This window comes from Mustelus asterias, chromosome 13 (genome assembly GCF_964213995.1).
Source record: "Mustelus asterias chromosome 13, sMusAst1.hap1.1, whole genome shotgun sequence".
Lineage (NCBI taxonomy): Eukaryota > Metazoa > Chordata > Chondrichthyes > Carcharhiniformes > Triakidae > Mustelus > Mustelus asterias.
In genome coordinates this window covers 66,786,585-66,804,195 of record NC_135813.1, presented here as the reverse complement: position 1 = coordinate 66,804,195, position 17,611 = coordinate 66,786,585, and the positions used below count along the sequence as shown (strand labels likewise).

The 17,611-nt window shown below is 46.8% G+C and overlaps 1 protein-coding gene across 2 annotated transcripts in view; it reads left to right on the top strand.

Annotated features, from left to right (window-relative positions):
• The window catches only part of znrf3 (zinc and ring finger 3), a 254,449-nt gene that overhangs the window by 190,026 nt on the left and 46,812 nt on the right, over window positions 1-17,611 (top strand). For both annotated transcript variants that reach the window (XM_078227654.1, XM_078227652.1), the window contains exon 3: window positions 14,422-14,496. In XM_078227654.1, the coding sequence (XP_078083780.1) occupies window positions 14,422-14,496 (75 nt within the window). The remainder of the gene's footprint in view (window positions 1-14,421; window positions 14,497-17,611) is intronic.

Genomic DNA, 17,611 nt, shown 5'->3' with positions numbered 1-17,611 from the left:
GTCTTTCGGACTGTGGGAGGAAACCAGAGCACCCGGAGGAAACCCACGCAGACACGGGGAGAATGGGCAAACTCCACACACACTGTGACCCAAGCTGGGACTCAAACCCGAGTCTCTGGTGCCGTTAGGCAGCAGTGCTAACCCTGTGCATGAGTAAGAGAGGAGTTCCCAGAGTCTGTATTCTTTCGGTTCAAGACTCATGTCATTTTGGATCTAGTGTGAAAGATTGGTGTGTTTCTTGTTTTGTTTCCCTGAGCGAATGCCCCATCTGGTACTTTGCTTCCTTTTCCATTTTCTCTGTTTGTGATGTCTGTCACATCTGCCCAAATTCCCTCATGGTCTGCTGGGCATTGAGAGCATGTCAAACCAATCAATTAGCAAGCCTCCGGGGCATCGGTGCACGGATCTATCCCTGTTCCCTCGTGATCCAGGAAGATGCTGGGAGAAGCCACTCTTTACGGGAAGAACTCCTCCATCCGGTCAGCAGGATGCTGCCAGGATTGGACAATGATATGCATGTGGAGAAGTGAGACACTGGGCCTATCTCTGCTGGAGCTCAACAGACAATGAGGAGCAGGCTCAAGGCCTAGTCCTGTTCCCATTCTTTATTCTCAATCATAGGGTCTTTCAATTGAAAAGGATTTTGGGAGAATCATATAATCCTACAGTGCAGAAGGAGGCCATTTGGCCCATCGAGTCTGCACTGACCACAATCCCACCCAGACCCTATCCCCATAACCCCACATATCTACGTTGCTAGTCTCCCTGACACTAAGGGCAATTTTCCATGGCCAATCAACCTAACCCGCACATCTGTGGAGTATGGGAGGAAACCGGAGCACCCGGAGGAAACCCACACAGACACGGGGAGAATGTGCAAACTCCACACAGACAGTGACCTGAGGCCGGAATTGAACCCGGGTCACTGGCGCTGTGAGGCAGCAGGGCTAATCACTGTGCCACCTTGCCGCTCCTGGTGAAATAGGGAAAGACTATTTCCTCACACCCGAAAGTCAGTGTTGAGCGATTTCCAATTTCAAATTGAAAATAAAATATAAAAGAGAGGTTAAGACAAATGTCTTGACGCAAAGTCATTTGGATGTGGAATGCATTGCCCGAAGCAAGCCAGTGAGGCAAAAACTGTCAAATCCTTTGTTGAAAAATTGGATCAAAGCCTCAGACAGAAGATGGTATCGGGATGTGGGGAGAGCGAGGGCACTAGACCCAGAAAGAGGTGGTGTGAGGAGTTGAATGACCCTTCTGAGTTGTAAATAACTTCAGTTCTATGTTCAATGCTTTGTAGCAACATTGTAAACATGCCTTTTGTAGTGATAGTGCCAACTTTGAGACAACCAGTGAACAGAGAAGGTCTTCTGTGGAATTTTCACATGGAATATTTGAATTCTAATGAATTCAAACTATGAGTTTGAAGTTTTCTACTGAACCATTTGCATATTAGACAGACTGCATCGAAATAGCAAGGGGTAGGAATTCCATTGGAATTCCATTGAAATGCCTATCAATCCACGGCTTCCCCTCTGTCAAAGTGAATGAGTGGATAATTAGAGAATGGCAAGCACCAAGATTGGGGGTTCAGTGAACTTTCACCCCTTTCTTAGGCAAGTGTCTCCTGGGAAGTCGACCACAATGTTATTCAGCCTTCAACCTGGCTTGGGAAACACTCATTATTACTTTGTATCGACCTTCAAGACCTAACCATCAGCCCAGAAATTCCGGGTTTCTTTCAGTCTCCCCAACTTAGCTCTATTGAGAGACTGGCCAAATTCCTGGGTAGACAGTTAACGATGGGCTATTGTGAAGCACTAGAGGAAATCTTAAAGGACACGTATCAGACCATAAGACATAGGAGCAGAATTAGACCACTCGGCACATCCAAGTCTGCTCCACAATTCAATCATGGCTGATTTTTTTTCTCATCGCCATTCTCCTGCCTTTTCCCCATAACCCCTGATCCCTTTATTATTCAAGAACCTATCTATCTCTGTCTTAAAGACATTCAATGACCTGGCCTCCGCAGCTCTCTGCGGCAAAGAGTTCCACAGATTCACCACTCTCTGGCTGAAGAAATTCCTCCTCATCTCTGTTTTAAAGGATCATCCCTTTAGTCTGATGTTGTGCCTTCTGGTTCTAGTTTTTCCTACTAGTGGAAACATCCTCTCCACGTCCACTCTATCCAGGCCTCGCAGTATCCTGTAATCAATAATCAATAAGATCCCCCCTCATCCTTCTAATCTCCAACAAGTACAGACCCAGGGTCCTCAACCGTTCCTCATACAACAAGCTCTTCATTCCAGGGATCATTCTGAAAATGCTGGTCAAGAGGGAGTTCTAAGATCTTGACTCAGTGACAGTGAAGGAACAACGAGATAGTTCGAAGTCAGGATAGTGTGGGGCTTGGAAGGGAACTTGCAGATGGTGGGGTTCTCATGCATCTGCTACCCTTGTCCTTATCGGTGGTGGAGGTCATGTGTCTAGGAGGTGCTGTCGAAAGAGCCTTGTTGAGTTGCTGCAGTGCAGCTTGTAGATGGTACACACTGCTGCCACTATGTTGGTGGTGCAGGGAGTGAATATTTAACTTGGCGGATGGGATGCCAATCAAGTGGGCTTGTTGTTTTGGACAATGTTGAGCATTTTAAGCATTGTTGAACCTGTACTCACCCAGGCAAATGTAGAATATTCAATCACATTCCTGACTTGTGCCTTGTAGATGATGGACGTGCTTTGGGGATTCAGGAGGTGAGTTACTTGTTGCAGAATCCCCAGTCCCTAATCAGCACTTGTAGCTATAAGATGTATATGGCTGGCAAAGTTCTGTTTCTGATCAATGGTAACCCCTCAGGATGTTGATAGTGGGGATTCAGTATGGTAATACCATTGAATATCGAGGGGAGATGGTTAGGTTCTCTCTTGTTGGAGATAGACATTGCCTGGCACTTGTGTGACATGAATGTTACTTGCCATTAATCAACTCAGAGCCTGAATATCGTCCAGGTCTTACTGCACGTGGGCACAGGATGTTTCAGTATCTGTGAAGTTACAAATGGTACTGAATACTGAGCAATCATCAGTGAACATTCCCACTTCAGACCTGATGTTGAAGGAAAATTCATTGCTGAAGCAGTTCAAGATGGCTGGGCTAGGGCTTTGCCTCAGAAACTCCTGCAGCAACGTCCTAGGGCTGAGGTGATTGGCCTCCAACAACTACAGCCATCTTCCTTACTCCAACCAGTGAAGAATTTCCCCTGGATTTCCATTAACTTCAATGTTGCTCGGGTCCCTTGACGTCACACTTGGTGAAATGCCCCTTGATGTCCAGGGCAGTCACTCTCACTTCTCTTCAGTTCAGCTCTTCTGTCCATATTTGGATGAAGGCTGTAATGAGGTCCGGATCTGAGTGACCTTGGCAGAACCTGACCTGGGAGTCGGTAAGCAACTTATAATGAATAAGTGCAGGATGATAGCACTGTCAATAACACTTTGCATCAAATTGATTGAGACTAGACTGATGGGGCAATAATTGACCAGATTGGATTTGCCTTGCTGTTTATGGACAACACAGCTGGGCAGTTTTCCACAATGTTGTATAATTGCCAGTGTTGTAGCTGTACCAGAGCAACTTAGCTAGGAATGTGGCTGCTTCTGGAGCTCAAGTCTTCAGTACTATTGCCAAAATGCTGTCAAGGCCCATAGTTTTTGTTGTATTCAGTGCCTTCAGCCATTTTTTGATACAAACTTAGCTGAAGATTTGACACCAGTGATGCTGGGGTCCCCAGGAAGCGGCAGCGATGGATCATGCACTCTACATTTCCACCTGAAGATGTTGCAGATGCTTTAGTTTTGTCCTTTAGAATCATAGAATCCCTACAGTGCAGAAGGAGGCCATTCGGCCCATCGAATCTGTACTGACCGCAATCCCACCCAGGCCCTATTCCCGTAACCCCACACATTTACCCTGCTAATCCCCCTGACACTAAGGGTCAATTTAACATGGCCAGTCCACCTAACCCGCACATCTTTGTGGAGTGTGGGAGGAAACCCACACAGACACGGGAAGAAACTCCACACAGACAGTGACCCGAGGCCGGAATTGAACCTGGGTCCCTGGTGCCATGTGGCCAGCATTGCTAACCACCGCACCCACTGTACACTCGGCTCCTCCAGCATTAAGAATGGGGATGTTTTTGAAGCCTCCTCCTCCAGTTATTTGTTTACCTTTACACTGCCATTCATGAGTGGATGTGGCAAGACCACAAAGCTTTGAGCAAACCTGTTGGTTGTGGGATCGCTTAGGCCTGTCTATAGAGTATTGCCCCCATTGTTTAGCACGTTTAGTCCTGGCTTCATCAGTGGTTGGTACCTTGTTTTTAGGTATGCCTGACACTGCTCCTGGCATGCTCGTCAACACTCTTCCCTGAAGCAGAGTTGGCTTCATGATATTGGTACAAGGAGGAATATGAGGTTACAGATTGTGGTTGAAGAGAATCCTGCCACTGCTGATGACTCACTGAGCCTAACAGATGCCCAGTTGTGACCTGCTAGATCTGTTCTGACTTCCTCACATAGCACAGTGCTCATGCTGCAAAGCATGGCCATTTGTTTTGATTTGATCAGATGACTCTCCTCATTGTTTAAACCTTACCAAGGGACCACTAGGCCGGGAATAGGAGAGAAGAGCCAGAAAAGTTCCACATTACACGATCACTTTGGATGAAGGAAGCTCTTCCGCTTGTTTGACCTCATCCTTCGGGACATCCTTTCATCACGGCTCCCAGCTGTTTTTTTCCAAACCTCAACAGCCAGCCACCCAGGGTGACCCGTGACCCATTTCAGCTGTTGAACTGCAAGATGCACTGCAGCAATTCACCAAAGATCCTTAGACAGCACCTTCCAAACCCACAGCCACTTCCATCTGGAAGGACAAGGGCAGCAGATACATGGAAACACCACCACCTGCAAGTTCCCCTCCAAGCCACTCACCATCCTGACTTGGAAATATATCGCCGTTCCTTCGCAGTCGCTGGGTCAAAATCCTGGAATTCCCTCCCTAACGACATTGTGGTCAACCCACAGCACATGGACTGCATCGATTCAAGAAGGCAGCTCACCACCACCTTCTCAAGGGCAACTAGGGATGGGCAATAAATACTGTCCAGCCAGCGACGCCCATGTTCTATGTTCCACGACTGAATAAAAAAAATCACTGTCTTTGATAAAGAAATCCTGCCAACACACTTTGTTTGCTCTTACGACCACTGACCTACCTTGTGTGTGGCAGATATCTTGGATTATTTGAGTGTGTTTTTCAGGGTTATGTTCAGCCCCATTATCAGGGTGCATTTTCTCCACCTCCTGAACTATCTTGCATGCCGCTGTGTGGTGGTGCCCTGTTAGATACCTCTTGTCAAGTCTGGAGAAGCTCTGCTCAAACCCGAGCCAGTTCAGCCGGGCGTTTGGATCTGGGTTGAATGCTGAAGGAAGGAACACCATTTTATTGCCCAGCTCATCCAGAGAATCTCTACAGTGCAGAAGAAGGACATTCAGCCCACTGAGTCTGCACTGACTCTCTGACAGAGACTCAGGCCCTTTCCCCCACCCTATCCTTGTAACCCCACACACTTACCATGGCTAATCCATCTAACCTGCACATCTTTTGGACACTAAGGGACAATTTAGCACAGCCAATCCACCTCACCTGCACATCTTTGGACAGTGGGAGGAAACTGGAGCATCCAGAGGAAAACCACGCAGACATGGGGAGAATGTGCGAACTCCACACAGTCACCCGAGGCTGGATATGAACCTGGGTTTTGATTTGTAATGTATTAGTATACAGTGAAAAGTATTGTTTCTTGCGCGCTGTACAGACAAAGCATACCGTTCATAGAGAAGGAAAGGGTGCAGAATGTAGTGTTACAGTCATAGCTAGCGTGTAAAGAAAGATCAACTTACTGCAAGGTAGGTCCATTCAAAAGTCTGATGGCAGCAGGGAAGAAGCTGTTCTTGAGTCGGTTGGTACGTGACCTCAGACTTTTATCTCTTTTTCCTGATGGTAGAAGGTGGAAGAGAGAATGTCCAAGGTGTGTGGGGTCCTTGCTTATGCTGGCTGCTTTTCTGAGGCAGTGGGGTGTGTAGACAGAATCAATAGATGGGAGGCTGGTTTGACTGATGGATTGGGTTTCGTTCACAACCCTTTGTAGTTTTTTACGGTCTTGGACAGAGCAGGAGCCATACCAAGCTGTGATACAACCAAAAAGAATGCTTTCTATGGTGCATCTGTAAATGTTGGTGAGAGTCGTAGTGGACATGCCAAATTTCCTTAGTCTTATGAGAAAGTAGAGGCATTGGTGGGCTTTCTTAACTAATAGTGTTGGCATGGAGGGAGCAGGACAGGTTGTTGGTGATCTGGACACCTAAAAACTTGAAGCTTTCGACCGTTTCTACTTCGTCCCCATTGATGAATACAGGGGCATGTTCTCCACACTACGCTTCCTGAAGTCGATGACTATCTCCTTCATTCTGTTGACATTAAGGGAGAGATTATTGTCATCGCACCAGTTCACCAATTCTCTATCTTTTTCCTGTACTCCATCTCATCATTGTTAGAGATCCGACCCACAACGGTGGTGTCATCAGCAAACCTGAAAATCGAGTTGGAGGGGAATTTGACTGCACAGTTATAGGTGTATAAGGAGTATAGTAGCGGGCTGAGGACACAACCTTGTGGGGCACCGGTGTTGAGGATGATCGTGGAGGAGGTGTTGCCTATCCTTACTGATTGCAGTCTGTGGGTTAGGAAGTCCAGGATCCAGCTGCAGAGGGAGGAGCAGAGCCCTAGGCCACAGAATCTGGAGATGAGTTTTGATCCCTGGTACAGTGGTGCCAGCCACTGTGCCACCCTTTTGTTTGTCATGGGAATATTGCAAAGCTGGGCATAGTTGCTGCAGTCAAAGGGTTAAATCCTCACTTCTAATGTGGCTGGGTAGGTTTATTCCTTGAATGAAATAAACATTGCAATAAATCAATAAAGTTTACAGCAGCTGCACTATCACAGTTCAGTTCCCATTACCGGCTCCAGTGTGCTGCACACTATCCATAAATTCACTCCTCAATAGCTGTGAGGGACACGGCCTTCATACTCAGCCCTTTGAAGTTCAGAACTAAAGTGTTGACTCCCACCTTATTCTAAGAGGCCTGTGATGTTTCCATTTCTTTCTGCAACATCTAGCAACAGGTCTCTTAAAAAGAATGCTGCTTTGTGAGGGGATGGGGAATAACTTCATGCCTCCATTCTGTCCTCTTTCTCTCCCCCCCCCCCCCCCCCCCCCACAATCTCCCGACTCTCATTTTACCTTCCCGCCCCTTTCTTCGGGGAAGTTTTCCATTGTTTATGACATGTAACGAGATGATAACTGTGTGCTCTTTATTCGCCATTAGAAGTCGGGCGGCACAGTAGCACAGCGGTTAGCACTGCTGTTTCACAGTGCCAGGGACCTCGGTTCGATTCCCGGCTTGGGCCACTGTCTGTGTGGAGTTTGCACGTTCTCCCCGTGTCTGCGTGGCTTTCCTCCGTGTGCTCTGGTTTCCTCCCACATTCTGGAAGACGTGCTGGTTAGGTACATTGACCCGAACAGGTGACGGACTGTGGCGACTTGGGGAATTTCCCAGTAACTTCATTGCAGTGTTAGTGTAAGCCTTACTTGTGACTAATAAATAAACTTTAAACTTTAAACTAAAAACAGCCGGGGTAGATGCACATCTGTGAAGAGAAAGGATGAGGCTGTGATATCTGAAATATGTACCTTTTACATCTAAACTTAAGTTTATAAGTTTAAGTTTATTTCTTAGTGTCACAAGTAGGCTTACATTAACATTGCAATAAGTTACAGTGAAAATCCCCTCGTCGCCACACTCCGGTGCCTATTCGGGTACGCTGAGGGACAATTTAGCATGGCCAATGAGCCTAACCAGCATGTCTTGTAGACTGTGGGAGGAAACCCACACAGAGATGGAGAGAATGTGCAGACTACGCACAGACAGTGACCCAAACCGGGAATCGAACGCAGGTCCCTGGCACTGTGAGGCAGCAGTGCTAACCACTGTGCCACATTGCTGCCCACAGGGACATGCAGGCACTTTGGGGTGACTCCTTTTACCAAATACAGGTTTAAAAATGCAAGTCAGTATAATCCGGAATTAAAATCTATGAACGGAGTGGGAATGGAGGGATACAAAAGAATGGTCTAGTTTGGACCAGGGAGCGGCGCGGGCTTGGAGGGCCGAAGGGCCTGTTCCTGTGCTGTATTGTTCTTTGTTCTTTGAAACCATTGTTTGTTGTAAAAAGAAATCTGGTTCACTGATATCCTTTGGGGAAGGAAATCTGCCATCCTTACTTGGTCTGGCTTACATGTGACTTCAGAGCCACAGCAATGTGGTTGACTCTTAAAAATGTCCTCTGACATGGTTGAGGGTTCATGGGCAGTTGTGGATGGGCAATAAATGCTGACCCAGCTCACCTCCCATGAACGAATAAAAAAAAACAGGCGCTTTCATTAATCCTCCCAATACTGACCATGTGGGATTCCTTGACCAATAAGTATAAGCAAGCTACAAGCGACTGTTTTAAAAACATTACATTGAATTAGATTATTTTGGCCAGAATAATATGGTTCAATTCCAGTTCAGATGATATCTTTGTTATGTTTTTTAAGAATATCTCATTCATTCCAGCAACATGAAATTGAGATAGCGCAATGGTGTTTAAAGTCAGCTGCTAAAGCTTTTTAATTTGTTCATCGGACATGGGCGTCGCTGGCTGGGCCAGCATTTATTGCCCATCCCTAGTTGCCCTTGAAGGAGCAGTTAAGAGTCAACCACATTGCTGTGGCTCTAGAGTCACATGTAGGCCAGACCAGACAAGGACAGCAGAGTTCCTTCCCTAGAGGACATTAGTGAACCAGATGGGCTTCACTTTTTAACTCAAAAACCACAGTAAGTGCTTAATTTTCTTGGTGGATTGAGCAAAAAAAACATTTAGACAAGGAAAAAGACTAAAAAAAAAAGTCCTGCTTGTGATTAAAGCTGAAGCACTCTAGCTTTAGCACCGCATATAAGATTGAAGATTTCTGGTGAGTGAGCACTATTGTTGCTGCTCGCAAGAAGTGGAGCACTTAATGTACTCTCAGCAGCAACGCTGGAATTGGCTTTAGTGCAAGTGGATAAATGGTAGTTGTTTTTTGGACGTGGCTGTCTGTTTTAAACTTGTACGTTTGAAGTGATGGGAGACCATAGTGATAAAGAGAAGAGAACATTTATTCACATGACACCTTTCACAACCTCAGGGCGACTTGCTTTGTTTTGCCAAGTCGCCCTGAGGTCGTCCTGCCGTTGACAGCAATGCAGTACAGCAGCGTGAACATATACTTTATTTATTCGTCATAAGTAGACTTACATTAACACTGCAATGAAGTTAGTGTGAAAATTGCCTAGTTGCCACACTCCCGCGCCTGTTTGGGTAACTTAGCTAATGCTGGGAGCTAACAGGCTGACTAGATAAGACCTATTTGTCATTTTACTAACATTGCTGAGTGATGTATCCTGGCAGTCCCTGCAAACAACTTCCACCGACGGGTTTTGCAGCCTGCTATGTATTATGGTCGATTGTCGTAAAAAGCCATCTGGTTCACTAATTTCCTTTAGGGAAGACTCTTGGTTGACTCTCAGCTGCCCTTGAAGATGGCTAATAAATGCTGGCTCAGCCAGCGATGCCCACATCCCATAAATGAATTAAACAGAAGTTGGTGTATGTTATGTTGGGACGGTGTCCCTTTAAGAGGTGAGTCATAAGTGGCATCATCAGCCAGGTTTGCCGGTTTTAGGTTCAATTTTGTATTAAGCCTTGCTGAGCGCACAGCCATGGAAGAACCTCCCTGCTGAGTTACAGCCATCGATGAGTTTGAACCATAGAATCCCACAGAAGGAGGTCATTCAGCCCATCGAGCCTGCACTGACAACAACCCCACCTCATGCCTGTAGCCCCACATATCCACCCTGCTAATCCCCCGAAACTAGGGTCAATGTAGCATGCCCAGTCAACCTAACCCGCACGTCTTTGTGTGTTCTTTGCTTCGACTGTAGCCTAGTAAATTGCTCAGTATAGAATATAACCTACTTCCCAAACTGGATCGGCATTATTTCCACCCTATTCAATATAAAAGGGGTTCGATGAACATTTGGTTAGCAACAAGATTATAAGTTATATGAATAGGTACAAACAGAGCTCAGCAATTGTTAGGTGGAACCGGAAGTCCCCTGGGTTTAAGGAAGAGCCAAACCAAGGACTGCAATTGGTGCAGGAGATATAATGGTGAATACAGTACACTGGAATTTTGATTGACTAATTATAGGAGAGATGGCAAGGAACCATTTTCCTCAGGAAGTTTAATGAGTTGTTTAAACCCCAAGATAAGGGAGGGTTCTGTATGCAGTACAGTAGGGATGGAATTGATGGGGCAAAGATTGTACTTGGTGTGAGAAAATGGGAATATTCAACAATGGAACGAGTGGGATGGTCCACTTGAATCATCGAATTCCTAAAGTGCGAAAGAGGCCATTCGGCCCATCGAGTCTGCACCGACTATTACCCAAGCTTGCCCCATAACCCGCAAACCTAAGGGAAAATTTAGCATGGCCAATCAACCTAACCCACACATCTTTGGACTGTGGCAGGAAACCGGAGCATCCAGATTAAACCCACAAAGACACTGGGAGAACATGCAAACTCCACACAGACAGTGACCCAAGCCGGGAATCGAACCCGAGTCCCTGGCGCTGTGAGGCAGCAGTGCGAACCACTGTGCCACCCAAGTTGGAATCCTTTCTCCTGTTGATTCTTCTGGTGATCATGGTACTGAAAATAGACTATCGATCCCTCTGGAGAGCAGGTTCATGCAGAGAACTACAACAAATAGCCCGGGTGGCTGAGACTGGGTAAACATTCATCTGAGCAGGAAGGAGTACTTCCACAGGCATTTTCAAATAACACGGTGCATGCTCTGTGTTGAATTAGAAGGCCCAATGGCATTTGAATTACAAGTGTATGCAGTTAGTGGGGCCCACCCCATGATACCTTGAGAAAGCCTCTTAATACCTTCCTTCATTTTACGATGCCATTGACATGACTAGACTGAGTGGTGCCTTGTGTTGTCAGAATCTGTAAGCAGATTTCTTTTTGATTTTTTTCAAATGCCTAATGCCCGATGACAAGTCTGTTTGAGATAAGCAGCCCCAATAGGATGTCTTAGCTTTTATAGTAGGAAGCAGTTCTTTCCATCGTCCTGGGGAGTTGCAGACCTCACACTGAAATGGTTTCTAGACTTTAGAAGGAACTGTTAAAAAAAACTAATTCCAATGATTGATGAGCAAAAGATGTCACAAACAGATGGTTTATCCCTTGGCTGCAGTCCAACGCTGATTAAATACTTTTACCTTTGAACTCCTCCTTTTCTCCCTTGGTAAATGCAGTGCGCAGGGGGAAATTGAGTGAAAAGACTGGAGTGATGTTGGGGCCTGGTTCATCTCAGCCAGCATACATTGGCCGCAGCATCCCATTGCTCATGGAAGGAGGAGGTAGGGAGAGGAGCATCAAACAGTGGCCAGAATTTTCCAGTCTTTCCCACCAACAGGATCTTCCTGTCCCACCAATGCGATGCCCACATCCCATAAATGAGTAAAAGAAATAGTTGGTGTATGTTATGTTGGGACAGCGTCCCTTTAAGAGGTGAGTCACGAGAGCACTGCTGGCATCATCAGCCAGGTTTGCCGGTTTTAGGTTCAGTCTTGTATTAAGCCTTGCTGAGTGCACAGCCATGGAAGAACCTCCCTGCTAAGTTACAGCAAACCATGAGTGCCTGGCCGCATCCACCCTAGGGGAACCCGCCGCAGTGGGGCCAAACATTCCCGGCCAATGTCTTCCACTTTTTAGGCTAATCATAGAATCCTACAGTGCAGAAGGAAGCCATTCGGCCCATCGAGTCTGCACCAGCACACCATAGAGTGTCATACTCGCCCTTTCCCCCACCCTACCTCCACAACCCCACACACTTACCATGGCAATTCCCCTAACCTACACATCTTGGGACACTAAGGGGCAATTTTCACTGGCCAACCCACCTAACCTGCACATCTTTGGACTGTGAGAGGAAACCTATTGTCTAGTGGCACCTGATAGAAGGAAAATTTAATAGGATTTTGGTCATTTCTCAGAACCATGCTCAGAACACTTCATGCAAAATGTATTGTCTTGAAGTGTTATTGCAGAGACAAATGTGTATTTGTGTAAACAGGGGATAAGGGTATGATTGGACTTCCTCAATGTTGAGGCACATGTGTTGAGGATGGCAAGGAGCCAGAGGGCTATCAGAAACCAGCATGGCGGCACAGTGTTAATATTGTTGCCTCACAGTGACAGGGGCCCGGGTTCATTTCCAACCTTGGGTGTCCGTCTGTGGGGAGTTTGCACATTCCCCCTGTGTCTGCATGGGTTTCCTCTGGATGCTCTGATTTCCTCCCACAGTCCAAAGATCTGCAGGTTAGGTGGATTTGCCCTGGTAAGCGTGCAGGTTAGGGGGATTAGCCATGGTAAGTATGTGGGGTTGTGAGGGAGGGGTCTGGGTAAGACACACTATCAGAGTGTCGGTGCAGACTCGATGGGCCGAATGGCCTCCTTCTGCACTGTAGAGTTCTATGATAAGCCTAAAAGGGAGAACATTTGGGGAGAGGATGAGGGTAACATGCTAGGAATGGGGCATCACTTTGTTGCGTGGGGTAGTAGATTTAATGTTCACAGTCTCCATTCTGCGAATCATGACAAGTTCTGAAGTATAAACGTCGGCCCTACATAGAATAACTGAACATGGGATCCTCCGCACACGGAGATGAACTGCAGAGTCACCCCCTACCCTTATTGTGGGTGTCCTGGCTTCCAGTTTTAAAACACTATTCAGAAGACCTGCCAATGGATCACTCACTTAGCTATTCCATCACGCGTGGCGCGTGTTACAGGGGAGACACTGAGCAACATTTATGTTCAAAAACACGAGGGGGATGGACAGAGCAGATGGAGAGAAACTGTTCCCCCTTGTAAAAGCATCAAAAAGGAGAGGGCACAGATTTGAAGTGATTTGCAAAAGAAGCAAAGGAAAATGAGAGAAACTTCTTCACACAGCGTATGTAGTCAAGAAGGCATATGGCATGCTTGCCTTCATCGGCCGGGGCATTGAGTTTAAAAATTGGCAAGTCATGTTGCAGCTTTATAGAACCTTATTTGGCCGCACTTAGAATATAGTGTTCAATTCTGGTCGCCACACTACCAGAAGGATGTGGAGGCTTTGGAGAGGGTACAGAAAAGATTTACTAGGATGTTGTCTGGTATGGAGGGCATTAGCTATGAGGAGAGGTTGAAGAAACTTGGTTGTTCTCACTGGAACGAAGGAGGTTGAGGGGCGACCTGATAGAAGTCTACAAGATCATGAGAGGCATGGACAGAGTGGATTGTCAGAAGCTTTTTCCTCGAGTGGAAGAGTCAACTACAAGGGGGCATAGATTTAAGGTGCGAGGGGCAAGGTTTAAAGGAGATGTACGAGGCAGATGTTTTACACAGAGGGTGGTGGGTGCCTGGAACTCGTTACCGAGGGAGGTATGGTAGTGACTTTTAAGGGGCATCTTGACAAATACATGAATAGGATGGGAATAGAGGGATATGGTCTCCGGAAGGGTAGGGGGTTTTAGTTAAGTCGGGAAGCATGGTCGGTGCAGGCTTGGAAGGCCGAAGGGCCTATTCCTGTGCTTTGTTCTTTGTTCATTTGGGTCTGGAATGTGCTGCCTGGATGAATGATGAAGGTAGGTTCAATCGAGGCATTCAAAAGGGCATTGGATGATTATTTGAATAGAAAATAAATGCAGGGGTACGGGGAAAAGGTGGGGGAATGCCTTTAAGTCACGATGCTCGTTTGGAGAGCCAGTGCAGGCACGATGGGCCAAGTGGCCTCCTTCTGCCCTGTATTCTGCAATTTAATAATGGTGTGTTCCTGTTACAAATCCTGATGCTTGTTAACAGATTGTGCCACATTTAATTCAACAGTCTACCCAACTAGATCAAGATGTGTTTAGGTATGAACCGCTTGCGAAGATTGGTAGGAGAGAGAAAGGGCATAAATATTTATCTTCTGCTGTCCGTATTCCCTGAAATGTTCTCTGGCTATCCTGCCTAGTAAAATCTCACTGAGCGTGCGATGCATTGTATTGGAGAAAGCAATATCATTTGTGTTGCTGACTGCAGTTAAACTGTTTTTGTTTGTTTAAAATGCTCTTTGTACTTAGGAATTTTGCGCTTGATTTTTGCAGGCTAAGCGGGCAGTCCAGCGAGGAGCAACTGCTGTCATCTTCGATGTATCTGAAAACCCGGATGCCGTTGACCAGGTAAGGAGTAGATTCTCGGTGTAGAGCTGCACAGAGTTTACCAGACCATTACAGAGCCTGGAGAAGGGTACCAATTGCTCTGGTCTCTATGACTTTAATCGGTATTGTGAAACAAATACAAGAGAAACAACAGTATGTCCAACACCTCTACCCATTTTCATTCCTGTTGAAATGAAAAACTACACTAATATGGAATAGAACATAGAACATAGAAAGCCACAGCACAAACAGGCCCTTCGGCCCACAAGTTGCGCCGATCACATCCCCATCTCTAGGCCTATCTATAGCCCTCAATCCCATTAAATCCCATGTACTCATCCAGAAGTCTCTTAAAAGACCCCAACGAGTTTGCCTCCACCACCACCGACGTCAGCCGATTCCACTCACCCACCACCCTCTGAGTGAAAAACTTACCCCTGACATCTCCTCTGTACCTACCCCCCAGCACCTTAAACCTGTGTCCTCTCGTAGCAACCATTTCAGCCCTTGGAAATAGCCTCTGAGAGTTTACCCTATCCAGACCTCTCAACATCTTGTAAACCTCTATCAGGTCACCTCTCATCCTTCGTCTCTCCAGGGAGAAGAGACCAAGCTCCCTCAACCTATCCTCATAAGGCATGCCCCCCAATCCAGGCAACATCCTTGTAAATCTCCTCTGCACCCTTTCAATGGCTTCAACATCTTTCCTGTAATGAGGTGACCAGAACTGTGCGCAGTACTCCAAGTGGGGTCTAACCAGGGTCCTATAAAGCTGCAGCATTATCTCCCGACTCCTAAACTCAATCCCTCGATTAATGAAGGCCAGTACGCCGTACGCCTTCTTGACCGCATCCTCCACCTGCGAGGCCGATTTAAGAGTCCTATGGACCCGGACCCCAAGGTCCTTCTGATCCTCTACACTGCTAAGAATGGTACCCTTCATATTATACTGCTGCTTCATCCCATTGGATCTGCCAAAATGGATCACCACACACTTATCCGGGTTGAAGTCCATCTGCCACTTCTCCGCCCAGTCTTGCATTCTATCTATGTCTCGCTGCAACTTCTGACATCCCTCCAAACTATCCACAACACCACCTACCTTGGTGTCGTCAGCAAACTTACCAACCCATCCCTCCACTTCCTCATCCAGGTCATTTATGAAAATGACAAACAGCAAGGGTCCCAGAACAGATCCCTGGGGCACTCCACTGGTCACTGACCTCCATGCAGAGAAAGACCCCTCCACGGCCACTGATAATAGGATTCGACAAAAAATACCAGAAGACTAGTGTACCCAGATTCAATTCCCCGCTTGGGTCACTGACTGTGTGGAGAACATAAGAACATAAGAAATAGGAGCAGGAGTAGGCCATCTGGCCCTTCGAGCCTGCCCCGCCATTCAACAAGATCATGGCTGATCTGAAGCGAATCAGTTCCACTTACCCGCCTGCTCCCCATATCCCCTAATTCCCTTATCGATCAGAAAACTATCTACCCGTGATTTAAACATATTCAACGAGGAAGCCTCCACCACTTCAATGGGCAGAGAATTCCAGAGATTCACCACCCTCTGAGAGAAGAAGTTCCACCTCAACTCTGTTCTGAACCGGCCCCCCCTTATTTTGAGGCTGTGCCCTCTAGTTCTGGTTTCCCTTCTAAGTGGAAAGAATCTCTCCACCTCTACCCTATCCAGCCCCTTCATTATCTTATATGTCTCTATAAGATCACCCCTCATCCTTCTAAACTCCAACGAGTACAGACCCAATCTGTTTAATCTCGCCTCATAAGCTACACCCCTCATCTCCGGTATCAACCTGGTGAACCTTCTCTGCACTCCCTCCAAGGCCAATATATCCTTTCGCAAATAAGGGGACCAAAACTGCACACAGTACTCCAGTTGCGGCCTCACCAGTGCCTTGTACAGTTGCAGCAAGACCTCCCTGCTTTTATATTCTATCCCCCTCGCGATAAAGGCCAACATTCCATTCGCCTTCTTGATCACCTGCTGCACCTGCAGACTGAGTTTTTGCGATTCGATTTGGAGTCTGCATGTTCTCCCCGTGCCTGCGTGGGTTTCCTCCGGGTGCTCCAGTTTCCTCCCACAGTGAAAGATGTGCTGGTTAGGTGCATTGACCCGAACAGACGCCGGACTGTGGCGACTAGGGGAACTTCACAGTAACGTCATCATCGTGTTAATGTAAGCCTTACTTGTGACTAATAAATAAACTTTAAACTTTTTACATGACGGGTGGCACGGTGGTGCAGTGGTTAGCACAGCTGCCTCACAGCGCCAGGTACCTGGGTTCAATTCCAGCCTCGGGTCACTCTGTGTGGAGTTTGCACATTCTCCCCGTGCCTGCGTGGGTTTCCTCCGGGTTCTCTCTCAGTCCAAAGGTGGATTGGCCATGCTAAATTGACCCTAGTGTCAGGGGGATTAGCAGTGTAAATGAGGGTTACGGTAATAGGGCCTGGGTGGGATTGTGGTCGGTGCGGACTTGATGGGGCCAAATGGCCTCTTTCTGTACTGTAGGGTCTCTATGATTCTATGATGATAGTGCAGAAAAGGGTCCATTTGGTACATAACCACTGCTAGTTATGATACTGCCCATTCCAGTAATGGGCAATCTAGGCTGGTGAGTGGGCTGCCTCCTTCATCACAGTGGGCAGCAAGATTGAAATCAGTCTTGTTCACTAACTGTGACTCACTGAATAAGATTAAATGCACTTAATACACGCCGAATATTTCATAGAGTTATAGAGAATACTAAACCATCATATATTATTAGAACTGTCATCTACTTCAAATGGTAAAGACAAAAAAACTATTTATGCTTTGATTGGCGAACGGCTCTCACAGTCAATGTTGTGAACAATCACACGCACCTCACTTCACTTGCCCTTTCTTTATGTGTGAATCACTTCAGTCACACCGGTAGGAAAAAAACTACATAGATGGAAATCAGTGGAATGTGGCAGCCCTGTTGGGTCGACTCTACTGGTCTTCTCTAATCCTGTTCCCCCTATCCTTTATACACCGTCTTTTCACATGGGCTAGATTCTACGACCACGCCGGCAGCTCCTGTCCCACTGCATTGACCGGAGATTTGGCTGAGGGCCAAATCCTCCATCCTCG